Source organism: Drosophila ficusphila, unplaced genomic scaffold, assembly GCF_018152265.1.
Source record: "Drosophila ficusphila isolate 14025-0441.05 unplaced genomic scaffold, ASM1815226v1 contig_791, whole genome shotgun sequence".
Lineage (NCBI taxonomy): Eukaryota > Metazoa > Arthropoda > Insecta > Diptera > Drosophilidae > Drosophila > Drosophila ficusphila.
Genome location: NW_025064737.1, coordinates 10,846,841 through 10,870,311, shown reverse-complemented (window position 1 = coordinate 10,870,311; position 23,471 = coordinate 10,846,841). Strand labels below are relative to the sequence as shown.

General features: G+C 44.9%; 5 protein-coding genes across 16 annotated transcripts in view; 2 read left to right on the top strand and 3 right to left on the bottom strand.

The window, feature by feature from the left end:
• Nucleotides 1–7: 7 nt before the first annotated feature.
• LOC108102062 (GPI ethanolamine phosphate transferase 1) lies at nucleotides 8–2,897 on the bottom strand. The gene is made up of 2 exons (XM_017206692.1): nucleotides 2,120–2,897; nucleotides 8–2,056 (listed from the first exon to the last, which is right to left on the bottom strand). The coding sequence occupies exons 1-2, from the start codon at nucleotides 2,895–2,897 to the stop codon at nucleotides 159–161; spliced, it is 2,676 nt and encodes an 891-aa protein (XP_017062181.1). The 3' UTR covers nucleotides 8–158.
• Nucleotides 2,898–3,158: 261 nt separating this feature from the next.
• LOC108102008 (GPI ethanolamine phosphate transferase 1) lies at nucleotides 3,159–5,821 on the top strand. The gene is made up of 2 exons (XM_017206606.1): nucleotides 3,159–3,932; nucleotides 3,999–5,821. Exons 1-2 carry the CDS (start codon nucleotides 3,185–3,187, stop codon nucleotides 5,768–5,770), a joined length of 2,520 nt encoding a protein of 839 aa, XP_017062095.1. The 5' UTR covers nucleotides 3,159–3,184; the 3' UTR covers nucleotides 5,771–5,821.
• Nucleotides 5,822–5,942: 121 nt separating this feature from the next.
• LOC108102050 (TBC1 domain family member whacked) lies at nucleotides 5,943–9,696 on the top strand. Its single transcript, XM_017206675.1, has 4 exons — nucleotides 5,943–6,171; nucleotides 7,571–7,813; nucleotides 8,085–8,449; nucleotides 8,524–9,696. The coding sequence occupies exons 2-4, from the start codon at nucleotides 7,607–7,609 to the stop codon at nucleotides 9,041–9,043; spliced, it is 1,092 nt and encodes a 363-aa protein (XP_017062164.1). The 5' UTR covers nucleotides 5,943–6,171; nucleotides 7,571–7,606; the 3' UTR covers nucleotides 9,044–9,696.
• A 70-nt stretch (nucleotides 9,697–9,766) lies between these two features.
• LOC108102049 (zinc finger protein Xfin) lies at nucleotides 9,767–14,752 on the bottom strand. The gene is made up of 3 exons (XM_017206674.2): nucleotides 13,664–14,752; nucleotides 13,147–13,603; nucleotides 9,767–13,085 (listed from the first exon to the last, which is right to left on the bottom strand). Exons 1-3 carry the CDS (start codon nucleotides 14,407–14,409, stop codon nucleotides 10,560–10,562), a joined length of 3,729 nt encoding a protein of 1,242 aa, XP_017062163.1. The 5' UTR covers nucleotides 14,410–14,752; the 3' UTR covers nucleotides 9,767–10,559.
• A 298-nt stretch (nucleotides 14,753–15,050) lies between these two features.
• LOC108102031 (microtubule-associated protein Jupiter) overlaps nucleotides 15,051–23,471 on the bottom strand; it is a 32,605-nt gene continuing 24,184 nt past the window's right edge. For 3 of the 12 annotated variants that reach the window (XM_017206638.2, XM_017206635.2, XM_017206636.2), the window contains 6 exons: nucleotides 18,563–18,696; nucleotides 18,263–18,295; nucleotides 17,098–17,361; nucleotides 16,770–16,787; nucleotides 16,287–16,697; nucleotides 15,051–16,065 (listed from right to left, as the gene is read on the bottom strand). In XM_017206638.2, coding sequence (XP_017062127.1) covers nucleotides 15,926–16,065; nucleotides 16,287–16,697; nucleotides 16,770–16,787; nucleotides 17,098–17,361; nucleotides 18,263–18,295; nucleotides 18,563–18,696 — 1,000 coding nt within the window. In that variant the 3' untranslated portion in view covers nucleotides 15,051–15,925. Of the gene's footprint in view, nucleotides 16,066–16,286; nucleotides 16,698–16,769; nucleotides 16,994–17,097; nucleotides 17,362–18,262; nucleotides 18,296–18,562; nucleotides 18,697–23,471 lie in introns of those variants that run through there. The other 9 variants (XM_017206642.2, XM_017206641.2, XM_017206645.2 and 6 more) reach the window with 7 other exon arrangements.

Genomic DNA, 23,471 nt, shown 5'->3' with positions numbered 1-23,471 from the left:
AATACAGTTTGATTTGTTGATTGCTAGTCTCAGAAAATAGATAACGTTCTTTAATTGGTAAAAGGTCTGAAAAGTTATATAAAGTTCCGAACATGTAGACCATAAATTTGTTTACGTTTTGATATTTTGATAATTTATGATCAGTTTTAAGCCATGAATCAAACCACACTTGAGTTTACTGTGGGATCATCAATAATTGGACTTCTTCGTTTCGGGGCTGGTGATCTGATCATATTGAGTCCCCGGAAAAGAAAGACGACCCAAGAGTCGCAGGCCAAAAGCAGGATGACTGTGAGTTGGGCCAGAAGTGCCTTGATTACGGATGGATGAGCTGTTGGCCAATTTTCGTGATGGGGAACAAACACAACAAAGAAGAAAACGACTGCGTTGCAGATGAGCATTACACAGGTGAAAATTGATCGGATCTCTTGACGACCAAAGGAGCTCTGTGCCTGCAAGCTGGCGAGGATTATCAGGGATGGAATCAGCAAGTGCACGAGGACCAAAAATGGCATCAGTGAGCTGCAGCAATCCGGCAGAAAGAGTCGGGCAGTATTGGCCAAATAGGTGAAGCCACGCATCCAATGCCCAGTTCCGATGAGGGAAACATAGAAGTAAAGCAGCAAGGATGCGGCGAAGCGGTAGGATAAGTGCAGATGTTTCGAGGGAGTGAGTGTCCTCTCCTCCTTGGCTGCCACCTCCTCCTCCGGTGATCGGCACTCCTCGTGGACTTCGCTTCCAATTTGAAACTCTATAATTAATCCTTGGGCGAAGAGGGATGTGTATGAATCACTGAGGAGTGCATGAACCGTCAGCAAGTTGAAGCAAATCAGTTGAAGGCGAGATTTCGGACTGGAACTCCCGCTGAAAAGCACAGATGCGAAGGCATAAAAGAGATACGTCCAATTGGCAGCCATTATATACAGGGGAAACGGTTTGCCCGTCTCTTTAAAGTAAATTCCAATTCCTCCAACGACGAGCATTCCTCCGTTGGCGATCCACACCCTCCACTTGTGATTCTCCATGAGGAAAAGGGGACGCAGCATCACCAAAAGCATACTGATGGTTTGTAGAATCACTCGACAGTTGGTGGTCATCAGGTTTTCCATTTTAGGCAGGGACCAAAGGAATCCACTTAGCAGGCAAACAAGTGCCAACCAGGCCAGAAATTTCGCCGAAGGATATACCCAACCTCGTCGATTGTAGAAGGCAACACACGATGCGTAGACCAGACTTAAAGGACAACTGCAGTAGAGCGTGACTATGATGACTCCAGCGGTTGGTATAATCCATATAAGATGAACTAGGGGTTCAATAAGCCAACTGCTTTTTATGGGCAATTCAGCGAGAGTCCAACACCAGATGCCAAAGGGAACAATCAGGCAGAAGATGGTCAAGAGTGAGGCCCACTGTAGGAAGACCAGCTCACCCAGCAAAAGTCCAAGGGAGATCAGCACGATCGAGGTCCAAGTGAGGAAACCCCTTCGTTTATCCTTCGAATCCTGTGAATCGCTTGATAGCTTCACCAGCAGATGGAATTGCCAACCTAGAAGAGCCATCGCTGTACTGAATACCAATGGACAGTAGTAGTATCCAAAGTAAGACTTCAAAGATTTCTGGGCCACTTTGATCGCCAGCATGCTCGTCTCCAGCGCCTTGCCGCCCCAACCTCTGTCCATGAGGTGATCCATCTGGTTCTGGTAGAAGGCAATCCTCTGCAGATCGAGATCACTATTCTTTGGCAGCCACTTGTGGAAAACTCCCCGCTCGTGGCGGCTTATTATTTCCTTGGCTTGGGTCAAAAGTTGCAGGGCATTAAGGTGCATTGCCTTCCTCTCGTATTCTCGGGATTCGTTGAGGAATCCGTGTGGCAACATGGCCAGATTATTCACTGGTGGCGGTAGGCCAATCAAGGCAGATAGCAAAGGAGCAAATTGGATTTGGTCTATTTTGTTTGTCTCAACATTCGAGGTGACCATTTTGGTCTTTGTAATGCCTGCACCCCAAAGGACAAAGGGCGTATTCCTTTCTTCATCCGAACCACCGCCATGGGAGCCTGAAAACCCAAGAAAGTTTACATTTAAATATGACAAAAACTCGATAAAAAGGATTAACTCACCCAAATTTGTAAGTCCGTGAGCCGAAGTGTACAGGTAAGTAGTTCTCCTATCATCAAAAGTGCTCTCAATCAAATCAAAGGCATCTCGAATATTTCTGTGGGTATTATGAAGCTTCTTTTGATATTTCAAGTCCAGGGGACTAGCACCACCCACATTTTTCAAGGACACGAATATCCCCAGCCTGGTGGAGTTCTTTAACTTTGTCAAGCAGGCATTATTCTTCAAGCGGTCTTGAAGATCGGAGATTTTCGAGAAACTCAAAACCCTTCCTTGATCAGACTTTAAAGTGCGATTGAAGATCGAGTCGAATTTAGCAGTGTGAAATAGGCATGGCTTCTCATAAAAACCAGCGAAGAGGGCAACTTGTGCGGATCCGGTGAGACTGGGAACATTTGTTTTTGATATACCCACCAGACCATCGCGCTGGATTATTTCCCTGAAATATGAAGCACGGCTGCAATTCTGCGAGAATAAAGTGTCCGCTCGAAGTCCTTCGGCAAGGAAGACAACCAGGCGATCGGCGAGTGGTTGTAGACCCATTTCCGGCATCGTCTTCTGCGGTTCCAGTTGAGTCAGTGGCCCAGTCTGATAGTATATCCGCATGAGGCAGACGAGCAGCACAAGGTGCACCAGCACCACCTGCACCTTCCACATTTCCATCAAGTTTTTCACTTTTCCCAGCAATCGATATGAGAGACGACGATACAACAGGCACAACACATTGGCAACAACTGAACACAGGCACCAGAGAAACGTTTCGGCCAACGCCAGCTTCATCTCTGAAATATTCTAAAATGGATTCTCGATCGATCCAACAAGTTTCTTTTAAACTAAAAGGTTTTGAAAAACCAAAACAATAAACAAGGTTTTTGTATATTTTGCGAATTCACTAAAAATTTAATTCCTTAAATAAGCATTACACATAAATAAATATCTATTTAATTTTCTATTCTTTTTTTTTTTTAAAACTTTCTATTTCACCTTAGGTACCTTAGCTTATTTTGACAGCAACTCTGCAGAGCAAGAAGCTTAAAAAAAGTAAGACAAAACAAACTTAAAGAATTATGCTGGAGTCATATAGGAGTTTCGCGCTGTTCCAGCTGCTTTTCCTCTTGTCAGTCATACTTATTTTCCTTCGCTCGACATCCACTGGGGATTTGGAACCACAGGAAATGGAACCGCTGAAGGAACCTCCGCCTGCCGATCGTCTTGTTGTTTTTGTAAGAGATGGACTTTCCGCTCAGACTTTCTTGGCCAATCGGTGCAGTAATGTGCCACTGCTGCGGGATCTACTTTTGCGAGAGGGATTAGTGGGTATCAGTCGTCCGGAGAAGACCACGTACCACCCGATATCCCCGCACATTTCCCTCTTTTCCGGATTAAATGAAGATGCTGCGAGGATAGCGCGTAACTGGCTGCGAAAACCGGATCCCATTGACTCAATATTTAATCGGTGTAACCAAAGTTTTGCATGGACCACTTCGGAAATACTTTCACGCTTTCCGGAATTGCACAGACCTATAGCAACGAATTACCAAACATTTTATAAAGACGTTACCAAATCCTTCGCGGAAATGGAAGACTTCGTCTGTGGATCTGTTAAAACGTTTTTATCCTTTGAGTCCCGGAACTTGATAAATTCTACTGGAGTAATATTCTTTATACACATGACTGGGGTAGAACCATCCCCCGAAATTCTTCAGAGAATTCAAAAAAATATTTATGATCTGTACGAGACCTTTGAAAAATTATTTCCCGATCAACGAACGGCGTACTTATTCACTTCTAATCTTGGAAATTCAAAAACTCATAGTGAGTTATATTTTTTTAATTTTAAATAATTTCTTCAGTTTAATAACTGACCATTTTTACTTTTAGGTAAATGCAGCTTTGCAGTCGAATCACCCTTTTTCATTTGGGGTTCTGGAGTGGCTCATGTAATATCAATGCCAGGACGAAATTTTGTGGCCAACGATTCGGGATTCCGGTTGCCCCTCCATGTCCTAAATCCTCCTCATCTCACAGCAACTATGAGTGCCTTACTAGGACTTCCACCCCCAGTTATCAGTCGTGGAATGCTGCCCCATGGAATGCTTAATGCCAGTTTGCTGTACGAAGCCAATGCCATGTTGATTAATGCCAAACAACTTCTAGCTCAAGCTCGTCGTATAAGGGAGCTCCATCCCAAAAATTTGCGTTCTTATTGGCTGGATTTCAAAATGATGGACAGCTTTTTGAAGAATTCAGATGTTCTTAAAAAGCAGCATCGTTTCAAAGCTCTTTTGGAATACAGCTGCAACTTTATGCCAGTGTTGATAAAGGAAATGGATTACTTTAAGGATTATTATAGAAGAAATTTAGTGATAGCAGTGAGCATTGCTGGGATCAGTTGGCTTTACTGCCTGCGATGTCACATTACTATAGTTAGGAAGTGCAGAAATCACATTGAAGTTCAGGAAATAACGTCTTCAACACTATTGGCGTTTCTCAATGGGTTCTATAAAGTACTGACTGGCCTGCTGATAGTCTTTATGATGCTGGAGAGGATTCCATGGTTGGTACAAGCGATTCTACTGATGCCTTCACTATACTTTAATGTGACCCTAAAAATCGTGACCGAAAAACCCAAAATGGTGTGCCGAAAAAGTTTAATTTCCTCCACTTTAATAGCACTGATCTGCTTGGGTGGATTTTTCCGACGTCACATCATAGCTGTGGGATACCTAGGATTCGCTGGATATAACAATAGAGCAGCATTTAAAAAACGAGGACTGCAATTTTACCTTTGGCTACTGTTACTCCTTGGACTCACTAGTGTATCGGTAGTTCCAGAATCGATGGGTTGTTCGCAGCCTAGAGCTTTGCTTTTTAGTATCCTGTTGACTCTTCTTCGTCCTTTGGCTTGCGGAGTTTACTGTAACCCAATCACCTGGGTAAGCAACATCCTTGTGCTCCTCTCTGCCGTCGAATTCATTGTGGTGGGTTGGTATCCCTGGGTCACGTACTTGGTGTCCTGGATATACTTAGCATTTTTGATCTTGTGGCAGCGACGCAGTCTTCAGGCCAGTGATTTGGTGTTCTTCAATTTAAGCACCCTGTATACCCTTACCTGCACCTCCTACGAATCGGTGGTTATTCAAATGCTGGCCATGGAACTCCAGATGGCTCTGCGGATGAAGCTGGAGAGAAATGAGGGGATTGGATCGAAGAATGCCGCCCATTACATAGTGGTGTACTGCTGGTACTCCCTTTTCGCCATTGGCAGCTTTCCGGTCTTTGATGACTTCCTGGACATCCTACACGAAACGTGTTTTGGCTACTTTTCTCTGACTTATGGCCTTGTTATGGTGATGAAGTTGCTGCTTCCCTGGCTGCTCATCCTTTGCGTCCTGGCGGGGAACTACAAGGATCTCGGCTCTTATGAGCGCCTGATTTTCGTAAGGCTGATGCTCATAAGCAGTGGCATGTCCTTGGTGCTTCTGCATAGGATTACTAGAGTTGGACCGTGGAGGGAGATCCTTAGCAGATTCGCAGAGTTTTCAGTGGTTCTAGTATTTCCACTCGTCTGGCTGTTGTTGTGGCGACTGGCGCAACTGAAACTTGGCTCCAAATGGATATTCCAGCTTCCTGGTAGAGTAACTATCCGTTAGTTGTAAATCTGTTAATATAGCTGGAATTCGTTTAAACAAATAAATTATAACTGACAATTAAAATTGTAATTTTAAAAAGCACTTTAAAACATCTGGCAACACCACACTTACTAAAAGCCCTAAAAGCTGCCACCTGTTTCTGGCCAATCATCGATAACTGAAACGGCTATCGCACAGTAGTTGCTTCATCGCCATCGCCAATCTCGCTCTCCCTTATTTTGCATAAAAAATAAACAAAAAGCTCTGCTCAAACTATGTTTTCACAATAAAATCCAACACATTTGCGGAAAAACGAAAAAGAACCCCGAAATAATCGTGAAATACAAGCTATTGCGCATTTTAAGGAAGCAAAGCAAACAACAACACGAGCAACAAAAACAACGGGAACAGCATAGCAAAAGGTGAGGCAAAAAGTTTACATGTGATTGTGTGGGGGCGGGCGGTGTAGAAACGGTACACTGTTAATAACAACAATTGCCCAGTATTGTGCACACACACTTAGATACTGCTTTACTCATTTTGGAGCGCGTAGGCAAAATGGAAGCCCAAATGTCAGCCAAGAAATGAATGAGTTAAGATAGTTTAGTCTCCAACGCACTAACACACCACCACCCACTACCTTTCTCCCCACCCACTGAGGTGACGCTACGCCGCCGAGGTTTACGATCATACTTTATATCACTCGCTGTTCAACGATAAGGGTTCTCGTTCCGAATTTAGATCGGTAGGCCTCGAAGGTCGCAATTGGTCGGCCATATCATTGTCATTACCAGATTTCAATTGTATTCGTGCATTGCTTTTGCAACGCGCATTTCCCCTTTCTCAGATTTTTCTTCCTGAACTACAAAGGGTATATTGGTTTCATATTCATTTCAAAAATTATATTGGGCGCTGATTCTTTTTTCTACACATATATAAAATATTCTGAACTAAAATAACTACGATATTGGATAGTTTCTGACATCACATTGATTATTTGCATAGGGCATTCCTAGTCTCGGTTTCTAAATATGCAGCCCCTACTTTGAGTGCTTTTGTCTTTCGATTGCAATTATTCAGCCACTTGTTCTGGCGCAGGCACAGTTGCCTCAATTGGTTGTTGTTTTTGTGGCTGCCGCTGCTGAGGTGAAGTGAGTTACTCATTAAGCAAACCCGAGCATCCGGCGATGCATGTGGAAATGGCAGTGCCACCGGCGGCAGCGACAGCCCGTGCCCCACTGTCATTAGACATGCGAGAATCGAGTGGATCTATGTTTATTTACTGCTACTTTCACTGTTCCATTCGCTTTGGAGGCATCTGCTGATGAGTAATTACCGCGCTCCACCGATTATGTCCGATTAGGGACCAATCAACAGCTGTTTACGACCCCCTTGGCTTTAATATTACAAAGTGAACGAGTGAGATTTCTGTTCAGTTGGTAAGCAATGCCTTTTCTGTATCTCTCGCAACTAAGCCGTAGTCTTAGCAGATTGGAACTGCTCCAAAAAGATGAAGTATGACCTAGAGCCCATTATATTTCATGGTCAATCAGTTATCACCACGAAATAGACTAATTTTGATAACGATATCAGCCGGAGATTGCCGAAAAAATAAAATGTGGGGGGCCATCAACAAGATTAAAACCGCCCAAAGTTGAGAGGGAAATAGTGCACTTAATTGCGCACTTGTTGTCATTCAAGTACTGAGAGGCTCTCCCTCGGCTATTTATCTATACATCCGTACCAGTGAATTTGCATACACAATTAGTGGGTGCTGTTAGTGGGCGTACAAGCTGATCGTGTAACGATTTGTGTTTTCAGTTCACAACCGCTGAGTCCGGAGAGCTGGCGTTGGCGATGGCCACGGCTCCGCGATCCCTGGACACCATCTCCCTCTGCTCGACCGTCTCCAGCTGCCCGGATCGGAATGGCTTCTATGGCGGCTTCCAGCGCACAGATAAGCCCAAGGAGCCGCTCTCCAAGGCGCAGATCATCGCCAGGGAGAAGAAATGGCTCTACATGATCGACAACTGGTCCATTTACATGTCCAAAAACTACAAAAAGGTGAGGATTGTTAAGCAAAGCATAACAGAAACAGAAATAGTCTCTGGTTTTACATTATCCATATTAAGAATAGTGAGCTCATTTTCATGCAAATCAGCTCGGTAAATACAGATTATTGTATTCGAAAGAAAAATATATTCTTTTCACAAGTGATTAGGGCATTTGAACCAAAACAAGGTGACGATTATTTTTGTTTGCTTGTTGTTTTCTTTAGAAGTTTTCACACCAACAACAATTCACTTAACAACTAATTGTTTTTCTTATCATTTAGATCCGAGATCGTTGTCGCAAGGGTATTCCCAAGTCGGTGCGACCCAAGGCCTGGTTCTATTTATCGGGGGCGTATCTTCTAAAGAAAAAGAACCCCAACGTATACCACGAGCTTCTCGAAAAGCCCGGCAACCCAACGACCATCGAGGAGATCAAGAAGGACAAACATCGCCAGTTTCCGTTCCACGAAATGTTTCTCGACGAGCAGAAAGTCGGTCAGATCGAACTCTTTAATGTGCTAAAGGCCTACTCGATATACAATCCCAAGGTGGGCTTCTGCCAGGCGCAGGCACCAATAGCCGCATTCCTATTGATGCACCTGCCCGCGGAGGACGCCTTTTGGGTCTTTGTCAGCGTTTGCGATGTGTAAGTTCAGTTTCTTAACAGTTTAGCTGCTCTGTACTAGATCAAGATTTTAAATTTAATTTATCTGTTCGCAGCTACCTGCAGGACTACTTTATACCCGGCTTGGAGGTGATCCAGAACGATGCTGGCATCCTGGAGGGCCTGCTGAAGAAGACGTGCCCACCCGTCTACCGGCACCTACAAAAGCACAAAGTGGAGCCGCTGCTCTACATGACCGATTGGTTCCTGTGTGCGATGACGCGCACTTTGCCTTGGGAGACTTTGCTGCGCGTGTGGGATTGTTTCCTGGCCGAGGGCATCCGGGTGATGTTCAAGGTGGCCCTGGTCATCATTGGTGCTTCGCTCAGCCGGCACAAGGTGAGGAAGACGTGCACTGGGCTCTGCGAGACGCTGGCCGTTCTCCGGTCCCCCGAGGATCACATTGTGGAGGAGGAGTTTATTATCAACAACATGATGCGGCTGAACCTGCGCGTCGAGGACTTCCAGATCGAGCACACACGCCAGAAAGCTCGCCGGGCCAAGCAGAAGGCGCAGCAGGAGGCGGAATCCAGCGGCTCTGGCAACGGACATCGACGCAACATGCCGACGCTGTGAAAAATGGCAACTACTACTACTTCAACAAATTGTTACTAAACACACACAAAAAACAACACAGCATAGTTGCATAAGATTTGTACGTTTAAAGTCGAATAGAAGACAGGTCGTGCACAAAGTGGATTGGAGACGAGTGACCGCGAACTGGTTCAGTCGGTTGGCCAGTCAATTACGGAGACATCATTCCATGCAATCAGTTTGCCTAATTTTAAGACAATTCTTTTGTTGAGCACATTCGGACTGGACTTGTATCGGTATTTGTTTTCGTATTATTCATTTAGTGGCAATTATTACGAGCGTGCAATTTGTTTATGCTTTTCAAAAGTATTTATTACATATTTATTATTATCGCGTAACATTAAACACTTTAGCGTTAGCGATGAGTTGAGGACCCCGAACATATCCTATGATTATCATCACCATCCCAAGGCAGCTAACACAAGGACTGGAGAATTATATAGTTTTGAATTTTTATCCGTATTCACTCCGAGACGAAAATGTTGATATTTACCTACTATAATGCGTTACGAACGACTTCTGTTGTGCCCCGAGCGTGAAAAGTTTGGAGGAGACCTGTTTTGTGACGGGTTTTGTGGCAAAATTAATATTAACTTTAATACTAATAAAACAAATTATACCGAACTATTAACAAAGATTTGTAGTTTTTTTCCCCGAAAAATATAAACGATATTGTCGCCCATTCCAAGGAGAAACTTGTAGTGCTATCGAATTAGAAGTCTTATTTATTAACATGTGCTAAGACCATCTTTTTGATTACTAATTTCTGATTAGCGCAAAGAGTCGGGTTTCGAAACCGTCAAAATATATTTATAATTCTTTTATTATAATTTTGATAATATCAGGTGAATTTCATTAAGATTAGACTGCAAATAAATAGCTTGAGTACTTACAACTATTAATTTAAAAGGGCGGCCTAGAAATAACTTAAGGCTAAGAGTCCAAACTAAAGTTAGTCTGTGTCTATGGGTAAACTTTAAAAATACTTTACTTAATCTCATGAAAGGGCAGCCCTTAAGAGCCGCTATCAGATTCTGCATACCACTGGAAGTACAGATGTTTGTGGAAGTGGATTGGGTTAATCTGAGTTGTGTGATAAAAAAAAGGGCAAATCTGAGGGGCAGAATTTTGGAGACCGCTATAAAAACTGTTATATCCCTGACCACAAGTTTTCATACCTGAATTGGACCTCTACCTTACTCGAACTCGATTTTAATTTGGCACTTATTTCGGTAATGCGGTTGACAAATGTGATTTGTTTTTTTACCAATACAAAATGTTTATAAATCGAATTCGTTTTAATGTAAAGCATACGAAAAACAATAATCCAAGTATAAAGATCACAAAAAATAGCTGCACTTTACAAACAGATTAAAAAAAACCCTTTAAAATGTGTGGTTACTTAAGAACCAGTGAGATTCTAATATGGTCCACAGATTACATTCCACCCCAAAGACTTGGTTATTTTATAATATCGAAACAATTCGTATGAGGTGATTCAGCCCAGCAGATACTGGTCCTCGAACTCTACGTCGTCGCTCTCGTCCAGCAAATGCGGTGGCAGCGGCATATAGGGTCCCGATTCCTGGCCAGCCTGGTTTTCTTCCTCCTCAGCGGGCACCTCGGCGGCCTCCTCCTGCTCCTTCTCCTCCAGGATGATCTGGTCGCGCAGTAATGCCATTTCGCTTTCGCCCAGCGCAGGATGGTGTTTACGGAGATGTTGCTGCAGCTCTCGCAGGCTGTGCAATTCGCCCGCCGATGTTCCAACCGCTTCACTGCTCTTCTTGCACAGTTTGCATCGGATGTAAGCCGCGTGCGGCAGGTGCTGAATACGATGGAACTGCAGCACCCACTGCCTGCTCGTCTGAAGCTCCTCGTTGCAGTCCTGGCAGCGGTAGAGATCTTCGCCAATCTTGGTCATGTGCAGGAGATTCAGCTTGGTAAGACCATGGTAGTCGTTGATGTGCTCGCGCCACTGCTTCATGCTGCGGGTTGTAAAGTTATCGCCGCACTGCGGACACGCCAATTGGTAGATGGAACGCAGACTTGGCTCCTGATCGGGATCATCTTCCTCCAAGTCCCGGTGCGGTCGATTGTCACAACGATTGGTGTCGCGGTTGAGATGCTTGAAGAACATTTGCTTGCGCACAAACTCGCCATCGCAGGTTAAACACTTGAAGGAGCGATGTGGCAGATGGCGGAACTTGTGCGACTGCAGCTGCCCGATGGCGCCCTTGGTGTGGGTCACAGTCACCCGCTTGTAGCACTCCAGGCACAGGTAGTGATGGTTGTCGATCTGCCGGAAGTTCAGACCCTCGCGGCTATTAAAGTTGTGCTGTTCCACGATGTGTTTGCGCCAGAAGGCGTGCGAGTCAAAGTTCTGGTTACACTTGGGGCAGAAGTACGTGATGAAGTCCAGATCCACGGCATTGTGATACGAGATGCTGTCCTCCAGGGTGTTCAGACCGGCAGGTCGGGTTGGCAGACCGCCGGGCTGCGGTTTAAGGGAGCGTTGACTACTCGCAGCGGATGCAGCAGAGGAAGAGCATCCCGGCGGAGAGGGCGCTGCCTGTGGCGGTGTGGGCACTCTTGGCTTTTCCCTACTCCCTTCCTTGTAGCGACCGAATGCATGCTTCGGCTTGGCGATCTTCAACGGGTTTTCCCTGTCGTAGATGCTGTGGCGGGCTCTCAAATGGGCAGCTATGTTCGGCTTGTGATTGTAGCAGGTGCCGCAGATCAGGCACTTGAGATACAGTCTGTATGGTAGGTGGCGGAAGTGATGGTCCTGCAGGCCCTTCAGCTTCGAGTTGCACACAATGTCCTTGCATTGGGTGCACTGGTAGCGATACTTGTCCAACTGCCGCATATTAAGATACTGCCGCTTGTCAAAGTTGTGCACCTCGTTGATGTGACGACGCCACTCGAACTGCGTCTTGTACTCCATGCCGCAGGAGGGGCACAGAAAGATGTAGTTCTGTTCCACAGTGGCAGCGGATGGGTCTGCGTTGGCCACGGCCTGTCGATGCCTTCTGCCCATAGTCTTCCTACAACGTTTCTCGCTGATGTGAACGCGCACAGCCGCCTGAGTGGGAAAGAGTGAGCCGCAGTGGACGCATTTGTAGCGATGATGCGATGCTTGCGAGGTTGATGGCGGCGGCGGTGGTGGTGGTTCAGGCAGTGCAATCGGATAGTCCTCCTCTTCCGCTTGCATTTGCTCACCAATGTCGTTTTCATCCTCCATGCCGCTTTGCTCCACGTCGTCTAGGTAAATAATCTCGTACGTTTCATTGGCCACAGTCACAATTTGCCTACGCGGCTGCTTGGGAGGCGTGGGCATCGAAGCAGGGCCAGCGGAACCGCCAGCGGACTTTCGTGGCCCGCAACCAACACGATGATGGGTGGCAAGATGCTTGACGAGACCCTTCCTGTCCGTGTAGGACTTGTGGCACTTGCGACACCTGGCGTACGCCTTGAATGGAAGATGCGTGATCCTGTGCTGCTGGGCATTCTGGATTCCATAGGCATTCGTAATGACCTTCTCGCACTCGGTGCACTGCAGCTGCCGCTCGTTGATCATCGCGAAGTTCAGCTTGGACAGATCGTTCATGTTGTGCGCCATCACTACGTGGGTGCGCCAATGCTTCTTCTCGATGAACTCCTTGCCACACTGCGGACAAAGGTAGTCGATGTGGGGCTCGTAAATGTCGTCGCTGCTGATGCGACCGCCACGTCGGGGAGCATCTTCAAAGTAGGGCGAATCCTCGTCCAATAAGGTGCCGTTTCCCTCGCCATTTCCATTGTCCTCGACGTCTTCATCCTCCATTATTACGGTCACTGCCGGATCCTCCTCCTCTGCGTCTTCGGACAGCAGCGAGTTCATATGGTGCGTTTGCAGCAGATGCCTTATAACTTCCTGATGATCCGTGTAGCCCTTGTAGCAGAGTTTGCAGCGCAGCCACTCAGGCTGAGATAAATGGCTGAACTTGTGGGCGCGTAGTGATTTGATGGTGTTGGGGATTACAATCTTAAATGTGAAAGAAAGATATGCTTTGAACATAACATAAATACATTTAAAGTCGACTCACCTTTTTGCACTCGAGGCACTGCATTTGCATGTCTACGCTCCGAAAGTTAAGCCCTCGTCGACTGACGTAGTCGTGAACAAATTCGATGTGCTGGCTCCACTGAGCGTGGGTATCGCATTCGGTTCCGCAGTCGGGGCACATGTAGTGGATGTAATCCTCGCACAGCTCGGCTGCACCTCGCATGCCAGTCGACTTTTTCTTGGCAACCTCCTGCGGAAACGGTTGCTCGAGGATACCAAGCTCATCGGCGTCCGGCTCGAGCACCTCGTTTCGCACCTCTACGCGATCCAAGTCTTCAGTGAAGTCGTTTTCCTCGTGAAAGCTCTTCTCCCGCTGCATCTGCTCAACGCGCGATTCCCGAACCCGTGTCTTGCGACCTGCAGCATTGTATCCCTCACGCATCATGGCCACCACTTCATCGCAATGAACCATACGCAGATGCACCATAAGATCTTGCCTACGATGAAAACATATATGTATAAGGAAGAAGTCATAGGATTGTTTTTTTCCGCATTACCTGTATTTGTACTCCCTCTTGCAGATGTAGCACTTGGTGCACCTGAAGGGCAGGTGCGTGAACTTGTGCTTCAGCAGGTTTTCCCGGCTGTGCATGGCAATCCGCTTGTTGCACTCCTTGCAACGCTGATAGAGCTTGTCCAGCGGCGTGAAATTGAGGCCCCTCAATGTGTTGTACTTGTGAATGTGGTTCATGTGCCGCTTCCAGTGGTCCTGTTGTCGGAACTCTCCACCACAAGCGGGGCAAATGTAGACCACACCCAGCTCATAGTTAATGGGAACCCCATTCTCATCGGTGGCATTTATCTGCGAGGTCGTGGGGCGTATAGAGAGTCCGGGATTTAATCTAGGACGACCCTGAGAACCGGGAACAGAGTGACGCTGCATGGGAGGACGCACTTGGGGGGCCATTGGTCCAGCAGGAGTTAGAACCGATGGCTGTGTCTCTGCAATGTTTACGATTGGCTCCATATCGAAGTCAAAGAGGGCATCGTCATCTGGATCGAGAGGTTTTGCTCCCTTGCTGCCGTCGCCATAGTCCTCCTCCTCCTCCTCCCTGTCACCCTCTTCACCATCCAGCAGGTCATCAATGGCGTCACCTGCTTCCAGGATCTCTGAATCCCCAGGAAAATCGTCGTTGTCATTGCCATACTGCTCGCTCTCTTCCAGTTCCGCCTCCCCAGTCTCCGGTTCACCCTCTTCGAAGTCCGAGGAGAACATCGATGTCCACAGATCCATGCCCTCCATATTTGGCCAACGAAGAAATGAGACTTTTTTTGTGCGACAGCTTGCGTCTTCAGCAGAGTCCGTGTGTGTGTGTGCGTGAGAACTAGTTTTCGTATCCTACTACTATGCCACAAATGCCCAAGACATCGGCTGCTTGATTTTTCACTTTGCAGAGCTCTACTGTCTTATTCCTGTAGCCAGCTTCCATCTTCACCGTCGCAGCAACCGCGCACTCTTTACTTGGTCCGTTTGCATCGACTTTTTGGCCACTAAGGCATTGGCAATTTGGCAAAAACTAAAACTTTTTGTAGTCTGCAAAAATCAGAGCCATTTTGTTTGCGGCGTCGCGAAGTCACAGGCCATGAATTTTCTACGACGGCGTGACGAAGCGTTGCCAATCAACCTTTGAGTATCGATAATACCAATAGCGTGACAATCGATAGTTTAACGGTATTTTTTTAAAGGATGGCGCGAAAAACTTGTAATGACAGTTATTAGTACCGGGATTACATTGATCGCTTTCAAAAACGAACAATCTCAATGCTCGTCGAGTCACCATAGAAACCTTGTTAAACATTGAAAAACAAAGTTGTCCCATAATTGTTATTTTTGACCGTTCACAATTATTTAGTCTGCCAACCTCCAAAATGAAAACCAAAAAGTATAGTTATGTACGAAAGATTTTTATTGAACAAAGATTCGCGCTTGAATTTTGTATTTTACACTTAATTAGTACGTGCACATTAGTACGTGCGGGCGTACCGTTTAAATTACATATTTAATGTAATGTAATACAATGTATATCATGTATGTGTTTATGTGAGTGTTCGTGTGGATGCGGTTGGTATAAATATAAATATAGATGTGGCGTGTAGTATGCAACTAGAATTAAATTTGAAGTCCAAGTGTGATTGAAGGACCCCATCCGGCCGCCTCCGCCGCTTGAATCCTTGCTTCCTGTTCCGTCCCACTCACACACACGCTCACACCGGGATGTAAATAGATGTCCCTACCTAACCGGAGTATCATATATAATACGTAGAATGCTGCGGGGTCGGGGATCGGATGCTTCAAAGTGGGCGTATCTTTTTTGGGGGCCACACAGGCTACACGCGCTTATGAAATTACACGAACTAAGGAATTTAAATTACAAATTTGCAATGGGGTTGTGGTGGTGGTGGTGGTTGGTATTGTGGTTGGTAGTGAGCGAAGATAAGTGCACCGTCGCCAACTAAAAGTGGTCGGTTAATTCTCGTTTGGGTGTACAGCATCGATGCTAATCCTCCGGCAGATTCAGATCGTTGAGCAATTGGTATTCTCTCGCTTAAATATTCGTTGGCCATCTCCCATCGATCCGCCATTCGACTTTCTGAGCTGTTTTGCATTGGATACTTGGGTACGGGGTTATGCGTAATATTATATGGGTAGTATGATTTTTTTTTTTTGCTTGTTTTCTTGGTTTTTTTTGCTTATGGTGTCTCGTCCCGACGACGGCCCCTCATTGCTTGTGCTGGGATCTGAGCAATTCCTGTATTTATTACCAGAGTCCCGACGAGTAGCCGCCTGGTGGGACACGGTTCTTGTTGATCACCGGAGTGCCGCCGTTGTTCGACTCCTGGCGCTGGTGGTAGTCGTTGGCTCCAGCCTTGTAGCCCTCGCCTGTGACGGGATTACCCTCTGTGAATATAAAGATAAAATATATTAGTAAATCAATGAATTTCATAATAAAAAAATCAATTCTACAAACTAAAAATAACTAATAAGTGATATTTATCTAGGAAACAAGCAGGTTTCATTTTAGGAAAGGAATTTATGTGGAACTTTTTGAAAACTATATCGGTATCGAATTTAAGATCTGTGAAATTTTATAGTGGTAACCAGCAGAATCACAGGCCCACCTCGAATCTTTAGCTTCTTCGGCTTGAGACCGCCAACACCATCCCCATTGAGACCGAGCCCAGTGATTGGATTGCGAGAGTCTTGCTTGCACTCCTGCGTCGGCTCCTTAATCTCGTTCGGACAGAGCTCCAGAGGCTCCTTCAAGTCCGGAGCACCCGACATCTTGTTCAGCGAAAACGGCTGATCGGGATTGTTACCAGAGTCGCGGCGCGTTTGATTGGCCTGGTCTACCTTATCGGATTCGGTGAAGGTGGAATTATCCGCTGGCACGTCCCCGATTTCGTTATCTTGGCACGAATTATCAATGGATAGGGCGGCGTCAGACGGTGCCACTGGACGGACGTCGGGCACAGCGGTCGAGGGACACAAGAGATCAAGTGGACTTGAGGCTTTGTTATCTGGACCAGCTGCTGGGCGGATGGGAAGGTTGGAGGATGGATCGGGGATGAGGACGAGTCCATGGGGACACTACAAGTACTCACTGCTCATATTGCGAAAGACTGAACCGGATCGATACAACACCGAGAGTTGTTAGCCAAGATTTTTTTCGAGTTTTGAGTGCGCGCGTGTGTGCAGTAAAAAATATATACAAATATATATATAGATATATAAATGGATAACTTATTTGGTTGGAAGAAATTTGGTATTGCGGCGCTGCTGTAATGATCGGTGTAGCTACTTTGTGCTCTGGGCTCGTACTGAACGGATTCCCAGCGGTTGGTTTGCTCACCCTTCTGACAGCTCTCCACTTGGATCGATTTCAAATCCAGTGACTACTGTTTGAAGCTAGGTTCATCGGACATATCTCACCTGATCTCGAGCCGCTGTTCATCTTGAGGTTCTCGGTGGAGGACGACACCGAAGACGAGGCCGAGGACACCGATCCGCTCTTGCCGTTGTAGTGGCCATTGGTGGTGGTCAGCAGCTTCTGGGCGGCGGCCGTCTCCCCGTTCTGCCCGCCGAAGGGAATGCTGCTCTTCATGTGGTTCTTGCCGGGCGTAATTGGGCGCGTTGGTTCCCCAAACAGCCGAGAGTGAGAGTCGACGGTCTTCTGGCCGCGACGTGGTGCATCACCTGCTCATCATCGTCATCATGGAATGGTCATCACACGGTGGGTTCATCAGCATTTGCAGGGTAACAAATCCAAAGGAAAAACAAACGAATTGGGGAAACCGAAGAAAATAAAACATTGAAATTAGTGGAGTTGTGGTGGAGTAGAATGTTTAAATTAGTTTATTGACTGTGTTTTTAGAAACATGTACATAATTGGGACAGTGGATGTGGACAGTGGACTAACAACAAAAAAGAATATGCTAAATATTTTTAATAACACTTAAAATCATTTAAATGAATTGGTATAGGGTCTAAATGTATGGAGAAATCTTTTTAAATTTTTATAAAATGTGTGAAGAACTTTTACTGACATTTTATAATTAAAATCTCTGATCACTTTAAGATAGTTATGTATTAATGTAAGCTTGTGAAATTTCTAATTTTTAAGATAATGATAATATTCTTGAACTGCAATGTTAAAGGAGCACTTAAGTAAATACAATTTAATATCTCAATTTTGCAATTAAAGTTTGGTGTCGCTCTTCTTTGTGTGCTGTTGTATGGCAAAGGTTAAACAAAATTGAAAGAGAAGAGCCTTGAGTTCTTTTGGCTTTTATCTGGTTGAACTCGAAATGTCATCGGCAGCAGGTGGAAAAAGGAAGCAAGAACCGGTTGGAGTTGCAAGTTCCAACTTCTCGAGTGGGAGTGGGTCAGTATTTTTCTGTGGGAAGTGGGCTGTGAGCTGTGTTCTGGGTTTATTGGGGTGTCAGTGCGAGCTGAGAACTTGCGTTTTAACATAAATTAGCACAAAACTCTGACGACAACGTAAACAAGGTGAGAACACAAAGTGAATTTTGGATTAGGACTCTGTGCATGTGTTGTTGACATGAATTGGGAAAAAGGGGAGACATAGTTCAAGTACCAATGAAATAGAATCTGTGAGCTCCTTGTCGTACTGCAAAGATACGTAGAAAAGAAAAGATATAGAGCGGGGGGAGGGGAAAAAAGAAGAACGAGAACGGGAAGAAAACGATAGACATTTAATAAGCATTTTAATTAGACCAGAATCCACACGTATCATCTAAAGGACATATCATCTTTTTGCACAATTTTCCAATCAAATAATAGAACAAGCAACTAAAGTTCATATTTTCTTTTCGATTGCTGGGGATTACACTTGAATGGATAGGATTACAGGTTGGTATTCTAACCCGATGCTTACCGTTGTTTTTCACTCCATTATCCTTCTCGGCAGCGAATATGTTGGAGGCCATGCGATTCTTCACGTTCCTGGGGGTCTGCGGCATCTCCGATCCAAAGATGTCGCTCGATCCGCCGCCCGGGGGCCTCATCACCCTGCAAAAAGTAATTGAAAAAGCGAGATAGACCCATTAATTACAAGCTCATTCTTTTACGCTTCGTAATTGATATGGCACAGTGCATAATTCACAAATTTCCACACGCTCGCCGACAAGGAGGAAAAACTGTTGCAAGTGGCGGCGGTGCGGGGAAATGCATTTATTTAATGTCTGTGTCTAATCATCATCACCGCGGAGATGGAGTTCGAGTTGTGAGTTGGAGTTTGAGGAGCTTAAGATCGAACTGGCTGGGTGAGCACTCAATGGGCATTAGAAGTCACGCCAAGATGCATCTCGCCTCGTCTTCCAGCTGCATCGCAATTAAGTGGAAACCCTGGCATAAAGAATTGTGCAGCCGAGACAAAAGGCTGGCCAAAACCAAAAATGTTATGCTTTGTGGCATTCACCAGCCACTCAGTACTCAGTCAGTCAGTGAAGTCAGCTAGTCAGTCAGTCAGACAGTTAGTCTGTTAGTCCACGCAACGTTGCCCAAAAACCACGAGGAGATACAGTGTCCGTCGAGGCTGTAAGACCAGGCCAGGATGGTGGCAAATCTCTGCGGGTAATCGTTGTTTATTAAAATTGGCTTGGCCAACGCAGCAGGACTAAATGAAAATAATTGTAAAAACAAATCATAAATTTGAGAAGCGGAAAATTGCTAAACTTCGGATACAATACTGCACTCACGATTTGCCGGTTAAGAAAATAAATGTTTTTTATTTAAATTTTGAACATATTGAATTATGTTGATATTATATCTATTCTTTATTTCGGTTGCTTGTAAGCTCTATGCCATGTCATAAAAAAGGAAACAAATATAACAAATCTGTTCCCTTTTCCAATAAACATTGATGGAAATTGGTGAAAGCTTCCTAAAAATATAATAATTAGGTAAATAACAGAATACAAATAGAGTTCGGTAGACCTAAACTAATCCCAAGATCATTCATTATTTTTTTCCGATTTCTGATTTGCTAATATCTTTCATTCCCCTCGTCTGTCTTCACCTCAGACATTTGATATTTTAATTTGAGCAAGCTCGCAGCTGTCTTGCATTTGTGAACCGCACTGTCAGCCATCGAAGACTTTGGCCAACCGAGTGTATCTCTGAGGTTTCTATGAATGCATTTTGCTGCCGCCAGCATGAGACGTCAATTAAACTCTGCAACAGTTAGCTGAACTGTGGATGCTACCAGCTTCTTTGGCTCTCCATCTCCAACTTAGTTAAAAACTCCAACTTATACCCAACTCCGACTATTTCTCCTTGTGGTGGTGGCTTTTGTGTTTGCCCCCAGGCTCGGAAAGCCAAAGACCATTCACTTGTCAACATTTGCTTTCGGTCGCTCTCTTGGCCATTTGCTATTGCCATTGCTATTGCTTTTGGTAGTTTACTACTGCGAGACGCCTTCCTCGGGGCGTCAATCAAATCAGCGGGCTTTCAGTGGGCTAAAACGATTGCGTTTTTATGCACCATCTGCAGCAACGCGACACGCACTTCTTTTCCTCGGAGGAAAGTGAGAGTCTCTCCGCTCGCTGGTGAATTCCAGCTGCTTTTGTTACACTTTTGTGATAATTAACGAAATTGCATAGTAATTACAACCGATTACTGTTGGCTAAACACGACGCTATAGCTGAAGCTAAAACTAAAGTGTGGCGCCACAAAAACAATGAGCATAACTAAGGGGGGCAATTCCCAGTTTAGCATTCATTTCGGGTATTAAAACTTTCTACTGATAGAATTGAGTGAAGTGCAGCAGCGGAAAAGGGAAAAGTGGGTGGTGGTTGGATGGATAGTGGATGGTTGAAGGTGCGTCGTCTTCCTGCTAGAAAGTGCAACCCAAATTGCGTGCCTCGGCGGAAGAGGAAGGCCTCTGAAGTTGCTGCTGTTGTTGTTGTTGCTGCTTTTGCTGCTGTTGCGGCTGCGCCTAATTAATTATACTAAACCAAACAGCGGCTGCCTCTTCGGCGAGCTTCTCGTGGCCCTCCAAACATGACAAAGCGTCAAAGCGCAGGCCGCAAAGGCAAAACAACCGTTAAACGGGCGCGGCAAGTGTGTGAACTGCTTGAAAAACGGGGAAACAAAGAAGGGGGAGGCAATATAGCTACACTTGAGGAAAAACCACACCTTAAACAGAAGTACATGCCTTAGGAAACAATCAAAATAAGCCTCGAAAACCTCACTGTTGTTATATCAGTACTACTCAAAATACCTAAATACTCAGAAACCAAAATCTACAATATATTATTTTTATTAAATCGTGTTTTGAAGTACAAATATACAGTAAGGTTTCACCTGTATCTATAATTTAAGTATATTTATACATGATGTTTTTATAATATTAATTATAATTGTTTTAACAAGTTAAATTGTCAAAGGAACTGTTTTTATGTTTTATATCAATCATCTTGTTCTGAAGTTAATACAACTAACCATCACATTATTGTCACCCAGCCATAAAACAAAATCTTGCGTGTTGCATTTAATCTACTCTTTCAATGTGATCTGCGATAATGATTTATATCTTACCATCCTATTGATACCTCATTTTGCAGAGTGGCAGTGTGTTGTCGCGTGGGGAAATCACTAAAATGGCTCACACTCTTAGTTCGGGTTGGTTTGGTGTGTGGGGTAATTGCGATCATAACTGTCGCACTCTCTATATAAGCCAGCATGTGAGTGTGTGTGTGTGCAAAGTGTTCTTATTAAAATGTCTTCGGGCTTGTTAGCCCAACCAGCAGAGCGTAAAACTCTACTCTTTCTTTTTCTTTCTTGACTTTTTTTTGACAAAGACTTGTTTCTCCTGCTTTGTTTTCATTATTTTTCTTTCTTTGGATTTTTTTTATTTTTGGACCGGCAGGGTTGAGAGGAAAAACTAACAAAGCAACGGTAAATGGGCAATTTTTGCGCAAGTGACGAACAAGTAATAATTATTTAAACAGTTAAGCCGCCATCGCCAGCCAGCCAGCCAAGTGGACGGAGTCTCATTCATGCATGTGAACCGAACCTACCAACTAACTAACTTAACTTAGCTTACCGAATGCGGCCCGATCAAATGGAAAGCGAAAGTTGCGTCTTTAGCCCATGCCCCATGCCACATGCCCCATTCGGGGACAATATCATGCACTTATTGCCAATGCGGCGAAGATATGCCGAGCATCTTAATGGCCAGCTAGTTGGCCAGTTAGCTAGTTAGCCGGGCCAAGACTAATTACCATTATCCACACGACACTTTTGCGAATTTAGACAATAAAAAAAAGGTCACCATTGTGTATGGTGGCTCTGCCAAATTTGGAGGCTTTGCTCTCTTAATGGCCACAGGTTGTACATTCAGTATTTCCATCCTCTAACCATTATTGTGCGCGGAAAGTGTCGCAGTTTATTTTGGCATGGCTTCCGTTTGAGCTGGTTTTGCTTTTGGCCATTTACTTTCCACACGCACGGTCTGGCTTCCCTGGAATCCTACTCCTCCAGCCAATGGGCTAATTCGCCATTAACCTATTTGTACTGCTTCGCTATTTAAGCTGTTCTCCTTTCAACATAAACTACCCTAAGCCATAACATTCAGTTTGGCTGTCTACAAGTGTTATTTACGACTTTAACAATATACTATGACTAAAGGTGGTTATATCATCAAAATGCTGATTATTAAATTACAGCTGCATGAAGTTATGTTTATTTAAAATAATATAATATACAACTATTTGCTTTAAATTGAACTAAAATGTTTAAGACTTATAGTTAACCAAAAGTCAAAGTTAATGTACCACTGTACTTCATTTGCATTTGCCTGGGAACCCAATAGCTTGATTCAATTTGAAATATGAGCCAAATCGAATGGCCCAATCTGGCTGCACCCCTTCCCCTCCGCCTCACCTCCCTGCTCCTTCGATCATTGGGGATCATTGGAAAACCTTTCACACACCAGGCGCCGCGGGCAAAAGTTGACCAAGTCGGGAGATCTGCGACAAAACGAGACCGCCAGGTGGAAAATGGGAGTGCGCAGGTGGCTCCCAGTTGGAGGAGTCCGAGGGAATTGGCCTCTCCCGTCTTGGGTGATGACAAAAATTAATGTATATCGTGGAGAGGGGGAGGAGGAAAAGGAGCACCTGGGGAGGAAGAGGCCGCTCCGAGCGAAAGGTAATGTGGCATGGTGCCGCAAACAACAACAACAGAAACAACAGCGAAATTTGAAAACAACCTTTTCGGGTAAAAGTTGTTCGGGTTGTGCATATAGAAAATACTTGGCTCAAAGTGATAGTTGTCGCTCTGATTTAGTTTGGGTTTAGTTTTTGTGATTTTCCTCTCCACATAGCCTTTCTTCTTCGACACCGCTCTAGGGTATTTTTCCCCCATTTTCTCCACCTCTCCGTTTCCCCCCCTTTTCTTTATCCGCTGCTGCGATAATTGTTTTATGTTTGCACACATATCGAAGGGGCTTTCCCAGATTTCCCTTTTACCAGCCGCCAATTAATTACAACACCAAGGGGGCGTGGCCAGCCCAAAGTCCAAGCCAAATCATCGTCGATATGCACCAGCATTTCGTTGTATGCCTCTCGATTTTAAATTATGAAATTAAATTAACTTTCTATTGCGCCTGACCTGATATAAGTTGTACGAGAAAGGGTGTTTAATCGGGGATATTATAAAAATGTTTAATACTTTTCTCACTACATTTATTTTTAATCATTAATAAGCAATAAACTACGTTATCCGTAAGCCACATCGGTTTAAAATTGTTTGATTAAATCGGAGTATTTTCCGGTTTTCATATC